General features: G+C 33.5%; 4 protein-coding genes across 4 annotated transcripts; 2 read left to right on the plus strand and 2 right to left on the minus strand.

The window, feature by feature from the left end:
- Positions 1–468: 468 nt before the first annotated feature.
- Positions 469–2,065, plus strand: LOC107953723 (peroxidase 46). Its single transcript, XM_016889112.2, has 4 exons — positions 469–839; positions 975–1,154; positions 1,254–1,419; positions 1,496–2,065. Exons 1-4 carry the CDS (start codon positions 603–605, stop codon positions 1,906–1,908), a joined length of 996 nt encoding a protein of 331 aa, XP_016744601.2. The 5' UTR covers positions 469–602; the 3' UTR covers positions 1,909–2,065.
- A 3,151-nt stretch (positions 2,066–5,216) lies between these two features.
- Positions 5,217–7,770, plus strand: LOC121232005 (putative pentatricopeptide repeat-containing protein At3g25970). Its single transcript, XM_041117258.1, has 2 exons — positions 5,217–5,358; positions 5,519–7,770. Exon 2 carries the CDS (start codon positions 5,550–5,552, stop codon positions 7,686–7,688), a length of 2,139 nt encoding a protein of 712 aa, XP_040973192.1. The 5' UTR covers positions 5,217–5,358; positions 5,519–5,549; the 3' UTR covers positions 7,689–7,770.
- A 4,433-nt stretch (positions 7,771–12,203) lies between these two features.
- Positions 12,204–13,723, minus strand: LOC121232006 (protein ENHANCED DISEASE RESISTANCE 2-like). Its single transcript, XM_041117259.1, has one exon. The coding sequence runs from the start codon at positions 13,282–13,284 to the stop codon at positions 12,352–12,354; it is 933 nt and encodes a 310-aa protein (XP_040973193.1). The 5' UTR covers positions 13,285–13,723; the 3' UTR covers positions 12,204–12,351.
- A 2,635-nt stretch (positions 13,724–16,358) lies between these two features.
- Positions 16,359–17,746, minus strand: LOC107953720 (zinc finger protein CONSTANS-LIKE 4). The gene is made up of 2 exons (XM_016889109.2): positions 16,926–17,746; positions 16,359–16,835 (listed from the first exon to the last, which is right to left on the minus strand). Exons 1-2 carry the CDS (start codon positions 17,619–17,621, stop codon positions 16,551–16,553), a joined length of 981 nt encoding a protein of 326 aa, XP_016744598.2. The 5' UTR covers positions 17,622–17,746; the 3' UTR covers positions 16,359–16,550.
- Positions 17,747–18,067: the final 321 nt, after the last annotated feature.

The following is an 18,067-nucleotide window of genomic DNA, read 5'->3' on the forward strand; positions in this document are numbered from 1 at the left end:
ACTTTCCTAGGTTAAATGAACTGGAAATGTCACAAGCTTTTTGATGTCAAGATATTTATGACGTGTTTCTCACTGCTTGCTCGAGTTTGCTTCTTGGTCGTTGATGGTGATGATTGCGTTACTTCAGTTTAGTTAATAAATCAACAGAAAAAAAAAAAAACATTATGGTTGCGATTTAAGACTATGGGGTGAAGTTGGAAGTGATCTTAAATGTGCATAAATCCCGGTCTGTTATGTCGGATAATCCATTAGTAGTATCTAATCTTTTAAATTCTTATCTTGCAGGCAAACGGCGGGCAGGAACTGAGCCATGCTTTATTTTTGAGACTATGGGGTGAAGTTGGAAGTGATCTTTAAATGTTTGCTTGGCCAAATGTAACTAAATGCACGAGTTTTAACTCATCTACCACTCTGACATCAGCCTAAGGTCATAAATGCAGGTTTAAATAAAGTAAATTCATGGGGCATGGCAACCTTTGGCTAGTTGACTATTGATCACCTCTTACAACAAATGTATCAGTAAATGTAGATCAGCGTTAACTATAGAGAAAAGGCCAGAGTAGAACTAGTTATACAGTTTATGCTAGACAATCAGGGCCTCAATGGAGATGAAGATTACTGTCTCTTGCCCAACACCAAATCGTTGCACTCTTCTCATTCTTGTTTTGTTTTCTTTTGCTGCCTCGCCTTTGCATGCTAGCCTCTCGTTCAACTTCTATGCAAGTTCATGTCCTACTGCTGAGCTCATTGTCAGCAACATGGTCAGATCAGCTTCCTCTTCTGATCCGACCATTCCCGGGAAACTACTGCGCCTCTTGTTCCACGACTGTTTCGTGGAGGTCAGTTCCAATATTGGGTTAAATGCCTCTTATCACCATGAAAGTTGCATCTTGCATTATATCTTCTTGGAAAATATTTGACTATCCTTGCCAAAGTCGTGATTATGATTGTATTAGTTTGCCTGTCATGTTCAGGGTTGTGATGCATCAGTACTGTTACAAGGAAATGGAACTGAGAGAAGTGATCCAGCAAATACCTCTCTTGGAGGATTTTCGGTTATCGATTCGGCTAAAAGTGTGCTCGAAATCTTCTGTCCAGAGACCGTTTCTTGTGCTGATATTGTTGCCTTGGCTGCTAGAGATGCAGTTGTTACAGTAAAATCTCTAATCCTCATCTTCATTTTCCTCTGCCATATCTGCTTGCAAATGCAATCTTCAGTTGAGGGACTAAATATAGTTGTGGTTTTCGAACAGGCAGGTGGACCTGCATTCGAGATGCCAACAGGAAGGAGAGATGGGAGAATATCCAATGCTGCAAATGTTAGATCCAATATTGTAGATACAAGTTTTACCATGATTGAAATGATAAGGCTCTTCAATTCTAAAGGCTTGTCTTTAGATGACCTTGTTACTCTATCAGGTATTTCATTCAAGACCCCTTTTGATTGTCATTAGCACACTAAACCAAAAGTTGCTTTAATGGCTTGCTTTTACAGGTGCTCATACTATAGGAGTAGCTCATTGTAATGCATTCAGTGATCGATTTCAAATGGACTCCAAGGGAAATCTCACCTTGATTGACACATCCTTAGACAAGGCCTATGCAAAAGAGCTCATGAAAAAGTGTCCATCGGGTTCAAGCGCGTCTAAAACAGTCAACAATGATCCCGAGACATCCTTTGCGTTTGATAATCAGTATTACATCAATCTATTGGGTCACAAGGGGTTATTTCAATCAGACTCGGTTCTTGTAGAGGATGAAAGAACCAGTGCAAGAGTAGAAGCATTTGCAAATGACCAAGAAACCTTTTTCCGGAGTTGGAGGGACTCATTCTTGAAGCTCACTACCATTGGAGTGAAAACAGATGATGAAGGGGAAATCCGACAGTCTTGTTCATTTGCTAATTAGGTGCAGATGTATCCTATATATATAGACATACATGTTACATATGATATTAGTAGTGCAGACTTAGATATTAATAGTGCAGACTTAGTTGTCCAAATAAAGGCTCTTGAGCTTGTAATAATGCCTATATTACATCTGATATATACAGGTAAATTTTGTCTGTGATGTTGTCCTCTAGCTTGTATATTTTTGGAGAAATCTAATGGACCTAGTTGGATGATGAAATTAATAAGGATTAAGCTGCAATTTTGCTATCATTATATAAATGAATGTTAAAATTTGCTGTTCTTAAAAATATGGCTAGAATTTTGATTGAATTTTTCGGATTTTGTCACTAATTTTAATTTTTTAATTAAAAATTTTCACAGGCATTTTGTTTGGCAAGACTTGAAATCTAGATTGGATATCAATTAGGATTCAAAAGTTGGCAAATTTTGATGATTTAAAACAAAATTATATAAAAAAACTTTTAAATATTTTATTCTAATGGTTAACAATAAATTATTTAAAAAAAAATTAAATTCATAAATTAACAAAAATTTTAGGTAAATTATACCACAAATCACTTTATAATAATATTATTCCTATTTTTGTAGCTTTAACAATTTAATCACTGCCGTTAAAAAAATTGTTGAAACGCAACCATTAAACTTTAATGAATTGTTTTTTTTTTTTACTTTTCTTCTTCCACCACCCAACCCTTGCTTCACCTCCCAACTCCTCCTTATATTTCCAGTCGCACACTCTGCTAACCTTTGGGAATTTCAATCTCTTTACCTACTTCCCCTTACGCGTAAAGAGCCTCCCAAACTTCGCCTTCACCATTTTCAAGATAAGGCTTTTTATGTACTGATGCTGATCATCGTCTTCCTTACGTTGCCATTCGCTTTCTTTCTTATCAGTAAACATCAAATAGAAAGTGCTTTGTTGTTTTTAAAGTTTCAATTTTTTTGTGTTTTAAGTTTACTAATGATTCTTTCGGGGGATGTTTTGGTTAAAAAAACAGTTTTTAATTATAGTAAAAGTTTAAAAAATAGTTTAGTTTGTGATATTTAGAGTAATAAATATTTAAAATATTTATTATATTATTCTCGACTTTTAATTAAATAATTTTTTTTTGTTATCATTATATCTCGATTTGCGTTGAATATTGACTCAAACAACACGAACCAACATAAAATAAAAAATAATTTAATTACTTTCAATAAGAAAATAATAATCTTAATAGAAATTAGTAAAAATTATAATTTCCAAAAAATAAATTTATTCTTAAAAATAAATTCTCACAATTTTATGGCAGAATAATAATATATAAAACTTGTATGTAAAACTTATGTGTTTATAGCTATACCAATGTCATTTATGTATAGAGAGAGATAGAAAAATCCTGGGTGGATAAATATAATGTTTATGTGAGGCAGATTGGACCTCTCATGTATTAAGTTCAATTATATGTATTTCATAAACTTTTGATCCATTGCTTTATAATTTAATCTAATCCAATATTTATTTTTTATTTCCAAAATAAATTTTATTTATTTTATTAATTAAATTAATTTTTTAATTAATTAATTTTCTCAACTCATTTTTAATTTCGTTAATGTCATGACAACTTTATACTTATCGTAAAAGAACTCTTAACATATTTAATTTTCATATTCAATGGATTCATAATGATAAAAGCTAATTCCATTTCAGAACTTTAATTAATTCCGTTTTAGAACTTTAATTATTTAATTATAATTAATTAAATAATAATTTGAAAACCTTAAATTAATTCTATAAGTCATTTTTATATTGAGTGAGAAAACTCATTTCTCTAACTTCGTTATTTCAATTCATTTTTGTTTATTTAATTCTACATGTAATTCATTTTTAGTTTCAATGAGTTAACGGAAGGATCGATTGAACATATATAATTAGGGCTCAAATGATTTATAATGAAGTTTTATCTTTTCGCTTATTAAAATTTATTTAATCACGAATTCATTCCACTATAATACCTACTCAAAATATATTATCAGCCGTATAGTTTTATGAGGCATAATGCAGCATCAGTTAAAAGAAATTAACATAGTTTTTTTTAGGCCCTGTATGCCCATCAAGCTATAGAAGCTCACGTATGAAGGTTGATGGAAGAGCTTTTAAAATGAGGAACAAAAAAATTCAGCATCAGCAAGTGTTGGATCACCATCAAAATTAAGGATTTGGGACTGTTCTTCTTTAGTGGTGGCAATTCTCATGAGCTTTTCAAGAATTTCTGCCACAAAACATTGGCCTTCATTGAGGGCATCAAAGAGATCTCTACGAGAGAGAGCTAGAGAATTGAGCACAATTGCTACATTCTGGGATTTTTTTAGCATCAAGAACCATGATTTTTGATGATACCATTAGTAATTCGTTAAGGGTTTTACGGCCGAATGGTTATTATGAACAATTTTTCTAACGGTAGTGATTAAATTGATAAAAAGATAAATTTAGAGTGATCAAAATAGAAACGTCAATATTTTAAGATGACTTTTAGTGTAATTTTCCCTAAAAAAAATTTGAGAACAAGAAAAGTTGAAAAATTATTTAAAATAATTTAATTTGTTTTTTTATAAAAATGAAAAAAAATTAATGAATTTAATTTTAACATATTATTAATTATTTTATTTTTAATAACTATTATGATAAAATATTACATATAATTTTATCTTCAATTTATTAAAAGCTTTGTATCTATATTAGAGATTTTTTTAAAAAAAATATTCTTTTACAAAGTCAAATTATACATTTGGAGAGGAAAATTATATCAATAGGGTTTAACTCATCATTATTAGGGGTGTCAAGAGAGGGCTTTAATCATTGCTCGGTTATAAAGGTGTCAACAAGAGACTTTAACTATTGCTCTCTAATATTGTTGACAAATTAAATGATTTAATTTGATGAAATTAAAAAGAGATAAATATCAAAACTATACAAGACTTTTAGTTCAATGTGTAATGTCATAAGCTTTGATTTTTGATGATTTTACACATGAAATTTTCATTTGATTCAATTTTCACAAATCATTAACAGGCACCATCTTACATTAATATATTGCATACACAAATAATTATATTAATCCGATATGAAAATAAATGTTTGTATCCATTTCTTTAAATGTGTCCAAATGAATCAAAATCAAAGTTTCGTGTATATAATTGAATCAAATCAAAATTCATATATTAAATTACACATTAGAACAAAGTTCATGTATAAAATTGATATTTATCCCAACCTAAAATTTAATGGTTTAATTTGATGAAATTAAAAATTTGTGACCTAAATGAAAGTTGATGATAAATTGAATGAGTTACCATGTAAATTACCATATCAATTTTGTTAAAATAACATCAAGAAGATAGTGAAGAGCGTATATATAGCAGGATTAATTCATACCGTAATTATTGGCTAGCGCAATGCGTAAAGGTAAATGAGTTTGTGCATTTTTCTTTTGTCAAAACTCGAAGTAAAAATGTCGATTATGGCCAGAAATCTTGACGGCAACAAACGATTATATGAATTAAGATCTTTTATCTCTTCATCCTTATTTTTTCATCCCTTTGGATATTAACTGCTTGAGGAACAGGTTACAGGTAGAAGAAAATAGTTACCCATGTATGAGGCGGCCCTTGAACTCACTCATCCAGAGCTCTACTTACGCGTTTTACAAGGTTTTGACGACCCATTGTCATGCTCTCAAGTTGGGGACTCTTGCCAATGTTTACACTGCCAACAAAATCCTAAACGCCTATACGAGATGCAAAGAGTTGCATATCGCTCGCAAGCTGTTCGACGAAATTCCGCACAGAGACACAGTTTCTTGGAACACGATGATTGCTGGGTTTGTAAATTGTGGGAATTTGGAGACAGCATGCAAAATTCTAAAAAACATGAGAAGATGTGGTTTTGATTTTGATGGCTATTCCTTTGGGAGTTTGCTTAAGGGCGTGGCTTCCGCTTATAGACTTGAAGTTGGCCAACAGCTACATTCTATGGTTATTAAGATGGGTTATGAGGAAAATGTATATGCAGGGAGTGCTCTTTTGGATATGTATGCCAAGTGTGAGAAAGTTGAAGATGCTTATACGGTTTTTGAATACTTACCCGAACCTAATTCCGTCTCATGGAACGCTTTGATTGCTGGGTTTTCAAAAGTGGGTGATCGTAGCACTGCATTTTGGCTTTTACATTGTATGGAGACGGAGGGAGTGAGGGCTGAGGATGGCACATTTGCTCCGCTTCTTACATTGCTCGATGATATTGAGTTTTATAAGCTGACAATTCAAGTTCATGGCAAGATTGTAAAACATGGGCTTGCATTTGATAATACTGTATGCAATGCGATGATAACATCATATTCAGAGTGCGGTTCAATCAGAGATGCTAGAAAAGTGTTTGATGGTGCAGTTGGCATGCGTGATTTAGTAACCTGGAATTCCATGCTAGCTGCTTACTTGGTTCATGAGGAAGAAGAACTGGGCTTTCAACTTTTTCTGGATATGCAAAGGTTGGGGTTCGAACCAGATATATATACTTACACTAGTATCCTTAGTGCTTGTTTTGAAAAAGCACACAAAAGTCATGGACAATCCTTGCATGCCGAAGTTATTAAAAGGGGATTGGAGTACTTGGTGCCTATTTCCAATGCACTAATAGCAATGTACCTTAAGTCGAATAATACTTCCATGGGAGAAGCTTTAAAATTATTCGAGTCCATGGAATTGAAGGATCGTGTCTCTTGGAACTCCATTTTGACTGGGTTTTCCCAGATTGGATTGAATGAAGATGCCTTGAAACGTTTTGGTCAAATGAGATCTTTGATGGTAGAGATTGACCATTATGCCTTTTCTGCTGTCCTTAGATCTTGCGCTGATTTAGCAACACTTCATTTAGGTCGGCAGGTTCATGTCTTGGCAATTAAGTCGGGCTTCGAGACTAATGATTTTGTGGCAAGTGCATTGATTTTCTTGTACTCAAAGTGTGGGATAATCGAAGATGCTCGAAAATCCTTTGAAGAGACTCCCAATGACAGTTCAATTGCTTGGAATTCATTAATTTTCGGCTATGCACAAAATGGGCAGGGCAGTATTGCCCTTGACCTATTCTTCCTGATGAGAGATAGAAAGGTGAGGCTTGATCATATAACGTTTGTTGCAGTTCTTACTGCATGTAGTCATATTGGTCTTGTGGAAGAAGGCTTAAATTTTCTGAAATCTATGGAATCTGATTATGGAATCCCACCACGTATGGAGCACTATGCTTGTGCAGTTGATCTATTGGGGCGAGCTAGGGGATTAGGTGAGGCAAGAACCTTAATTGAATCAATGCCATTTAAGCCTGATGCAATGGTGTGGAAGACATTGTTGGGTGCCTGTAGAGTGTGTGGTGACATAGAATTAGCTACCCAGGTAGCAAGCCATCTGCTAGAATTAGAGCCTGAAGAGCATTGCACCTATGTTCTACTCTCTCACCTGTATGGACACCTAAGGAGATGGGATGAAAAAGCTAATTTAACAAGGTTGATGCGAGAGAGGGGAGTTAAAAAGGTTCCTGGTTGGAGTTGGATAGAGATTAAGAATCAGGTCCATGCTTTCAATGCTGAAGATCAGTCACATCCTCTTTGTAAAGAGATATATCAAATGTTAGGGGAATTGATGGAGGAAATAACATGGTTAGATACCGATACTGGTTTAGATGCTTTAATATCTGATTTTGATGTTTGTGATGCAAAGCTGCTGAGTGCAGGTAATTTCTGAAGGATACGCTTAATGTTTAGTTCACTGAAATGATCAACCAAAATTTTCTTTAGTTTAATATATTAAATAGTATGATTGAATATGAATATGAAATTAACTTAAATGTGAATTGTAAATAAAATTAAAATTTTGAAATTAAATAACAAAACACATAAAGTAACCCTTTCTAGTTAAATTTATTTTTCAAAAATTATTGTTGTTTATTTTTTAAGAGTAATTTGTAAACTTTTAGGGTAAACTACTGAAATAGTGACTTTTGTTTCCCTCAAGTTACATTTTAGTCACTTATGCTAGTAATGTTACATTTTAGTCACTTACGTTAACATGTTGTAATATTTTAGTCATTGAGCTGTTAATTGTCATTAACGATGTAATGGTAAGCTAACGTGGCACGTTTAATCATCATTTCAAACGAAAATTTTAGGTTAAATAATGAATTGGTCCTCATATTTTTTTTCGTTTTGAGCAATTAAATTTTTTTTATGTTTTTTGAACTTTCCTTTTTTTCTTTATTTTCCATTCGCTACTTCTTCCTATATTTTCTTCCCTTCTTCATCTCTTTTAACATAAAAGAAAAAAATTAAATTGCTCAAAATGAAAAAAATATACGGATCAATTTATTATTTAACCTAAAATTATTGTTTGAAATGATGATTTAACGTGTCAGATCAGATTAACTTTAACGGAAATTAATGCTAAGTGACTATAAGTGACTAAAACGTAATATTTCAAATGTAAGTGACTAAAATGTAACCTGAGATAAACTAAAGTGACTATTTTGATAGTTTACCTAAACATTTATATTTTACTTTCTATAGGTTTAGACATAGGAAAACATATATGCAACTAAAGCCAAATACTTCATCAATCCAGATATGAACCAAAGTAGTCAAGGGAAACCATAACATGACAAAATTATTTCATTCCTTCTGAACAAAAAGGAATCCGCTCCTTTACACTTTAATTTGCAAAAGTTTAGTCAGTTGAACTTAGAATGTTTCTTATAAGGTCCAATGTTTGGATCTCATTTATTCTTTGCGAAGTGCGGTTGGAAGCTCCTCATCTTACGTGTAAGACATTTGTGTCTTAAGAATAACACAATGTATAATCATTTTTAATAGAAAGTAATATAATTCTTAATCGTAAGCCTATATCAAAATTTGATAACCACATTATGCAAATTTAAAATTCCAAAGATATGTTAGATAATATCAACTTAACCTAAATTCAAAGCATTCATGTCAAAGTCTTTGGAGGAGCAACGGGATTCCCCAGTCCCGTAACATTCCAGCTAAATGCAATCATGGCTGTGAAGGAGGCTGTTCAGGGACAACCTGCCTCAACCTATTCGAAGCAGCAATATTATCATCAATGTCATGAATTAGAGAAGCAGCAATATCAAAACTGACAAGAGTTAAGACTTGGAGGAGGCATCGAACTAGGAGATAGCAAATTCGATGGTATAACAGTAGCTGCAGGGCATACACTAACAGTAGTGATTGGATTGCTAACGATATTGAGGCCAGAATGTTCTGTAGTAGTTGGGACAAGAGGAACAACAATAGTATAAGCTGGAGGGGAATGTCTTCTTCTAAAAGATGGCGGAATTTTAGAAGCGGAGGAGCTTTTACCAATCTCCCTCTTCCTTGTCGGATCAACATGAGAGCTCGAATTGTTGATTGTCATCGCATCAAATCTAGCTTCAGCATCGTTCAAAACAGCTTGAAGAGAGGAGGCGCGAACATTTGCATTATTTTTTGAGGAATCTAGGCTCATAGTGCGCTTGCGTTTTGAACCGGATCGCCCCCAGGAAGCATTAGAATCTTAACCTTCGTGTGGGCTATTGCCACTGGGAAAATGTTGGGAAGAGCTATGCAGACTAAAGTTCTCTGGGCTGAGAACATCCTTCGGTTCAAGTTCAATGGGATTAGTAGCAACAGTTAAGTCAACATTTACATCAACATAGATTACAAATTTAAAGAGTTTCTAGGTTTAGAGTATTCAAGTATAGCTGCGTCTATTGAGACATTTGAGGAGAAATTGAAGGCCGGAAAAGATCTTTTCCTTCCTCTCATAGCTCGTGCTCTACTAGACTCAACATATTTGTCAGTGTCTTCAAGCGGCAGCCTCGCGTTGGTAAATGTAACTTCAGTTGTAGGGAGCCCTATGAATCTTGGAATGTTGATTCTTTGTTGAATGGAGGCATCGGTGGAAGTAGTTGTTCCCAAATAAACTTCTCTAGGCAAGTAAAACTTCGACAGCTCTGATAGGAGCCTATCAATTTGCTGAAACTGTCTGTCAGCTCACCATTCTTGTAGATGTTCTCTTGCTCTAATAGCTGTAGCTGGGAATTGGTTCCTGATGGTCTCATCAACTTCATCATCTGAAGCGAAAGGATCAAAATTTGGAATGGGGTTAGTGCAAGGGTTTGGGGATGGGGCAAAAATAGTAGGCGATTGAAGGTCGTTCGGCTAAGTTTGGCTAGATACAGTCACTGGGGGGTCATCATCAACATCAATTCTCTCTGAGGGAGTTTTATCATCGCTATCATTTTCTTCCATAACCATGGAGGGGTCAGACTCTGGATTGTCAACGTGGCAAGCATTATCTTAAACATTATTAGTATTTGAAGGTTCGTTGTTGTCATCATCTTTATTGTGATCACCACTGTTATCATCCTAAATATCAACAACATTGGTGGCTTGAGCATAGTCGGCCCCTGAAAAAGAGGTACCAAGAACTGGTATGGATAGAGAAGAATTTTTAACGTTGTTAATCACTAACCTCAAATTTTAAATTCAAGTGTAAGAATGAACTAAAGTAGATTAAATTCCAAATATAATATTATAATCACTTGAATAGTAATATAAATTATTATTTAATGTAAATGTTATTTTTTATTTATAATTTTATTGATGACTGTTTAAATTTAACTTTTACATATTTTAGTTTCAGTGTGAAATTACTTAATTCTTTTTATACAAATGTTCTCATCCGGATCTAAACTTAATCTTATTTGGATCAAGGTGGTATTCAAGTAAAGTTCTCTGAACGATATCTATTTCAAGATTTGAACTTGGTCCAAATATTTGGGACAAAAAATCCACTTTCACTTTTTCCAATTACTTATTGATGAAAGTACCTAATCTTACGTAGAGGTGTTAATGGATTGAGTCTAATCATGATATTAATACTCTTTATACTTGCTTAAGCTCGGCTCGAAATATAGACTTGAAATTTTGCTCAAGCTCACCCATATTTATGAATGATTAGCCCAAACCTATTTTAGGTCTTCCAATATTATTGGTTTTTATTTTAAAATATATATTTTTATTTATTTTAATATTTAATAATTTCAGATTTTTTTATTTATTATAGTTTTATATATAGTGATATTCAATTTTTTAATGTTTTACATTATATTGTTATATATTACTATAAATTTAATTTTTATGTGTTATAAATTATATAATATAATATATAAAATAACATAATATAATATAAAACATTACAAACTTAAAATCGGGTCAGATTGAGTTTAGGTTTTAAATATTCAAGTTTGAGTTTAACTTATAATTTAAATGAGACCAATTTTTTTTACTTAAACTCATTCTTTAAATTTGATATTTTTATCTAAATTCTCAAATTTTGAGTAGACCTTTGAATTTAAAGGATAAGTCGACCCATTGAAATAAGTAATTTTGATATCAATTCTACTAAAATTCATTTTGGTGTGGGAGAACGTAAGTTTATAACTTGAATCTGGTAATTAAAGTCAAATGTTAATAAAGAAATTTATGGTTTAGTTTTTGAAAATATATTTATTTTTATTTTGATAAAGTAGTTTTCTTTTTTTAAAATTAGAAAATATGTTAAAAAATAAAAATAAAAATTTGTTTTTAATAATGTAAACATGGAAACATATGGTTGGTGGTTTTTCTTTTTTAAACAACATGACAAATAAAATTTAGAAAAATTGCTTTTATGATTCTAACCGCAATACAAAATTTAATATTTAAAAATTATTAAAAAATATTTTTTTATTTGAATCATGATAAAATCATTTAAAGTTGAAATTTATTAAAAATATTTTTAATGAGAAAAGTGAAAATAGCTTTTTTATTGTTTAATTTTTAAATATTTAATCAAATATATTTTCTTGAATATTTTTCATTTTATAAATGGTATCAAATTCTTTGGGAATTGGAAGTCTCCCCTACTTTTAACGCAGCGCTAATAAATGAAACATTATTGTTGTTCAAGTTGGCAGTGAGAACCGCCGCCTCTTTCGCCGTCCTAGTCTAATCCAACTTCAGTGGCAAATGTTTCCCACCAAAATTCTAAAACGTAACCGACTGTGACAAAAAAGAAGGGACCCATTCCTTAAGTTCCCACCCAGTCACCCGACCTGCCACCGCCATCGCAGCCTTCATCTTCATCCCCTTCCTCGACTGTCAAAATATATAATCTAAACACATAAAGCAATAATAACAAATGAAATGCAAATCGGCGAAATTTTTTGATATTATCCTTTTTTACTATATACACCCATTAAGGCTCTTGGAAAACGGCTCCAGGTTCACATGATGAAAAAAAAAACAGATTAAATGTAAATGGAGGGAAAAAAAATCAAGTTCTAAGATTAACCACCGTCAAACTCAAATCATTTATCATCATCATCATCATCACTCAGTTTATGGTGATTAACTTTTGAACACCCCATTCCTCGCGCCGCCGCTGTTGGAATCGGTGGCGTAAATGAGTCAACAACAGTCGCTGATGCAATATCTATCTGACAAACCCTAACCGCCCCGATCAACTTCTCCGGCAACTCATCCTCTGTCTGCGCTTCTACCAAAAATCCCATATCGATTGTTACGCTCGTCGCGTATCCCAACGCGAGGTGCAAAATCGCGTTAGCAATTGTCGAGCTTGCAATATCAACGTCAATTTCCAAGTAACTCGCACCTCTATGGTAATTACACGTCAAAGCTTTACCTAACAAGCACGCCGCGTAGTTGCCCACCGCTTTTTTGACGATCCAAGGTCCTTTGACGATCCGGTTGACGATCTTGAACCGTTGGTTCCTGAAGGCATCTTCGCCATTGATGAACCGGTAAAGCAACGACCCGGGAGAGATGGGATCCTCAGTAGCAAAATAGAAAACAGCGCTGTAATGATCTTTACCAGGGATCTGGAGATTAACGGCGACAATGAAGCTTTTCGTTGATTTGCCTTGGGATTGAGCTTTCTTTAACGCCCGAGAAACACGGTTATCGGGGAGAGCTAGTACGTTGTCGAGCTTGGAAGTGGACTTGAGCCAGTCCATACCGACGGGAGAGAGAAGGTAATCGCCAGCAGAGGATTTTTGTTTTTTAGTCAGGTAGTTAACGGATCGGAGAGAGAATAGATCCCCGGGGGGTGATGCCCAACCGTTGATTCCATTATCAACATCGACGTTTCGCAACGACCCACCGTTGATTGACTCAGCTATCCAATCGGGGATTGGCGTAGAAGTTTCCGTTGAAGCAGATATGGAGTAATTGGTGGCGGAATCGGAGGCGGAGGGTCGGTGTTTTTGGTTAGTCGCACGCATGATATTTGCCGCTCTTCTAAAAACAAAAACAGAAGGTTGGTGGGGTTGCTGCACTCTGTAGAGTTAGAAGAGCGAAGCCACTTTATTAGCGGTAAAGCTATGGTAGGGAGGATTTTATAAAATTGGTTTTGATTTGATCTGATTTTCTATGAATATTTATTTTTTTCTATTATTTCACTAAGAATGAAGATGAAATGATAAATAAATAATAAGAGAGCGACATTAGAAAAGACATCAATGATGATGCGATGCCAGAGCAGAGCCGACCCAAGAAAATTAAAGAGGAAGGAATCATGGGAATCGGAAGTTGGAACCCAAGGTAACGAATATAACTGGCATTTATCTGTCGCATCATTATGCCTCTCACCCTACCGTCTTCACTTTTTTCTTATTCTTTTTGAATAATTTTTTTAGAAAATATGCCTTTTTTATTTGTGGGTTCACAAAGGAAAATAATGCAAAACTGATCAATAAATATACTCCTTTTAACAGCTTGGCTAATATAGTTTGCACCACCTCATAATATAATAATCCTTTAATTTATGATCAATTTGATGTTAATTTTTTTCTTAATTAAATTTGGTTGTTGAAAACAAGAGTTGAATTGATAATTTTTTAAATATAATAATATGTATAATAATTTATGTGTACTTTAAATTTTTATGAAATTTTTATATATTTAAATTTTTTGTTAAATTGTGTTATGTTAAAAAAATTAATATTTTAATTAATATTTTTATTGAAGAAAAACGATTTTATCTTTATTTAGTTCATTTGGAAAAGTAAGAACGATTTTATCTTCAATAAATCTAGTAGGAATAGTTGTGAGCTCATCACCTCGACGACAGCTTGGACAATATCATTGAAAATAAAAGGAGTAATTGAACAGTTGCAACAATAGGTGGAGTGATGAGAGGACCAAGTGGAGGCTGGCTGATGGGCTTTAGAATGACAACAGGTATGTCTGATAGCTTTTAACGTCGAAGCTCGAGCAGTCCTATAAGATTTGAAACTAGCTTGGGACTGAGGATTTAGACAAGTAGAATTGAAAAGTGATCACACTTTATTAGTTGATGTTTTGTGGAACAGTCTAACAACAATAAGTAATTTTGATGAAATTAGATTGATACATTATCGGTGTTTTAAGAATTAACAAATTAAGTTTCAGTACATTTAAAGGAATGATAATAAAGTTGTTGATCAGTTAGCTAAGGTGAATGGGGACAGATTAGATTGCTTGATTATTCTTAATGACCCATCTCATTTCGTAAGATGTCTGTTGGAGAGGATATCTGTCAAACAATAATGGATTATGTCTGCTATTTTGTAGGCATGGCCTAATTTATTCTTGTACCAAAAAAAAAAAGAATAATGACCAAATCAATACAAAATGTAAATGTTGACAATTAAATTTATCATAATTTATTAAAAAGTTGCTCCATGAGAAATACTTTTTGTTGAAATCAGGATATCTATTGCCGGTAACAGTGACTCATTCTCTCCCCGTGAGTGCTATCCAAAAAAGTAAACGACTAGCCATGACTCTTATCTTCATGATTAAGAAATGCATGATCTAATTCTTCAGTGAACTGTACTTTATCCCTGATAAATCCCATAAAGTTAATACAGTTGTGGTTTACTATTGGGACGGTGAAGTTGAAAAGTTAAAGCATGTTCGCAGTTAAAGCATGATCGTTATGAAAAAGAAGAAGCAAATTGGGTTTGCTCAATCTAAAAATGGGCCAGAAGGTGATTGTGGATATTCCTAAGAGAGGATTCTGTTTGTAGGTGGCAGAGGGCTCAGCCCAGCTCGTAATGGGTGACGCATGACGTACGTACATATCATAACGGGACTGGGTATGTACGATATGACACATCGATAGATATTGACCAATAAGTTAAGAGACTTTGGCATGCGGATGCGAGTATTGACCACTGCCTAAGGAAAACTCAAAGTCGAAACCGGGACCACAAGTTACAAGTTACGTAATAAAATCCTTCAACTTCTTAAATTGTTGACCATATTCAATGTGGAGTTTAATCATGTTAGGTATAGCAGTAAAATAGGGAATAATTTATATTAAAATTATTTTAAATTATATAAATTTTAAGTATTAATAAAATAGTATCTCAGTTTTTTTTTAGAAAATACAAATATTACATTTTCTTAACTTAATTTAGTAGTTTTAATTAAATATTTTTAAAAAATAAAAATTTTATAAAACAAACGAACTTGTTTTCTTGTTTTATAATGTATTATTCATTTTTAGATTTTTTTAAAATTTAATCGTGTTTTACTCTCGTGTTATCAAGTTTTTAAATTCTTTTAATTGATAGGCAGCCAATTTTTACTTTTTCATTTGTAATTTTCTATTTCAATTTTTTCTTTTCTTTTTTATACAAATAAGATTAAACAAAAGTAATTAAACTAACGTCCCATTAAATTATTCAAAATGCACACATCAAATTTTCTATCACGAACCATCTTAACTAAAATATCCACGGTATTGTTTCCAATTTTAATCAACTACCAAAGTTTGGTAACACCATCCGTGATGGTAATAATTATTCAATTTTTTGCTAAAGGGTTTTTTTTCATTTTTTTTAAATTTTAGTTATTAATTCCTCATGTTTTTCATTCAATTTTCTAATTTTTTCCAATTTTATTTTTAATCATTGGTTTCAATATTTTCAAAGTTCAATCGTTTGCCTATATTTTATTTAAAAAATAATTAATTTTAAGTAACTCAAAAAAAGTTAAATTAAATTAGAAATAGATATCATATATGAATAAATGTGCAATAATATATTTATATATCTTTAAAAGTTAATTATATAACATTATTTTATTGATACTTAAAAGCTATATATTTTAAGATTATTTAATAGGTTATTGCTAATAAATATATTATATTATGTTTTCAAAGAGAATTCTACATAGAAATTTGTGGATTGAATTTTAACTCGATTGGTAATGATATTATTGTTAATGCAGGAGAATGGAGTTCGAATATACTGAAATGTATTAACTTCCTATTTATGGGTTTGAGAAGAACTATGAATAGTTCTAGATATTGAGTTAAAAAGAATAGATATGATAGATGTTCAAAACCATCATCACCTTCTTATATACAGCCACATTTCTTTTTTTTCTTTTTTTATGAAGCAGCTCCAAGTCCTGCCCCCAAAAAACCCTCGGAATAGAACATAGAAAGAGGGAAAGTTTGCAAAGCATTTAAAAGAACGGAGTGGAGAGTTTAATGTAATTAGAATCCATAAATGTTAGTGCGATCGGGTTCAAAGTCAGTGCGCTTGGCGAACCTACCTTTAATCCTAGGCCGCATTTCAGCGTAAGATTTTCTCGAGGCGTAACGGATTGTCTTCTCAAATTTCCTCTTCTTTCTCTTCTCTTTGTACCTCAGAACCCTCGCTTCTCTTTCAGCTGATGCAAGTTCACGCATTGACTCCGTTCTTCTCCCTTGCTGCTTTGATATCTCCCTCATCATCGCACTTCCATCTGGGACCCCTCCAACCTCCAATGATGATGATTCCTGCATATCAAACCCAATTTTTCAAACTTCTATTTCATGACCATAATCATTGTAATAGTAAATTTTTACAAAGCTGCATGCTTTGCTTACAGTGAAGCTATGACAGTGAGGGTTGTAGCCATAACTAGCGAAGGGTTTGGATCGGGTGAAGTCCGAGTTGACGCAGCGATGGTTAACCGATGGATCTTCGACGCTCTTGCTTTGGGTAGGGACCATTGCGTCAGTTCCAGAGCAGGTCTGCTCCGGGGTTCCGATTTTTAGATTCAAAGGCACGTGATCCAGATCCAAATACAGGTCAATCTCCGAGAATAAAAACTGCCCCGTGTACAGGACAGGACTCTCCACAGCCTTATGGTTAGGATTGGGAAGCAGCCACGAAGCCGCCTCCGTTTCCTCCTGGTTGACGTAAGTGTCTCCATCGACGGCCGAGAAGTACGGCTCGCCTAGGAAGTTGTTGACGGCACAGTTGGACTTGACTGCAGGGACTGAATTTTCGGAGTCATAGAAGGGGATAATAGGAAGGCGCACATGCTGGCGGGCGAGAGGGTTTGCTGAGTGGATGTGTTGGTCACAGGCGACGCAGAGAGCAGCGGCGTCGGCCTTGCAGGTGACGCGAGCCGGCGCTTGCTCGCAGACTTGACAGAGGCAAAAACGAGGGTTAGGCGAGGCGAGGTGGTTGGCGGCGTGGGTAGTGGAATCACAGTTACAGCAAAGGAACGCTGAGTGAGGGCGGCAAAAGAGATCAGAGGTGCCTAATTTGCAGGAGTCACACAACTTGGACGCCATTTCTTCAACTTCAACTCAGGCTCGTGAGCAGGATTTCTATCTTTCCTCCTCCTCTTTCTTTCCACTGTTAGTTGGCTCCTTAAATATGTTTGAAGATGTGCTTTTACATAAAAAAAATATCTTTAAAAATAAATACAAATAAATAGATTTCTTTTATAAATATGTGCTGGATTGGTTTACAAAATATAAATTTACACATTAATAATATATTTATAAAAATATTTGATACATTGTTAGCAGAGTTTTCGAACACCGTCAATAAGGTTGTTTTTGACCAATGTCATATAGGTATGTTGTAAAATATTAAAATGTATAGTTACTTTCTTTAATTCCACAAGCATATTTTAAAAAAATGTCACATATCTTTAAAAATAATGCATATATTGATATTTGAACTCGCATTAATTGAATTAACAAACCTTTAAATTTATCATTCAACTAAAGTT

The sequence above is a fragment of the Gossypium hirsutum genome, chromosome A07, assembly GCF_007990345.1.
Source record: "Gossypium hirsutum isolate 1008001.06 chromosome A07, Gossypium_hirsutum_v2.1, whole genome shotgun sequence".
NCBI lineage: Eukaryota > Viridiplantae > Streptophyta > Magnoliopsida > Malvales > Malvaceae > Gossypium > Gossypium hirsutum.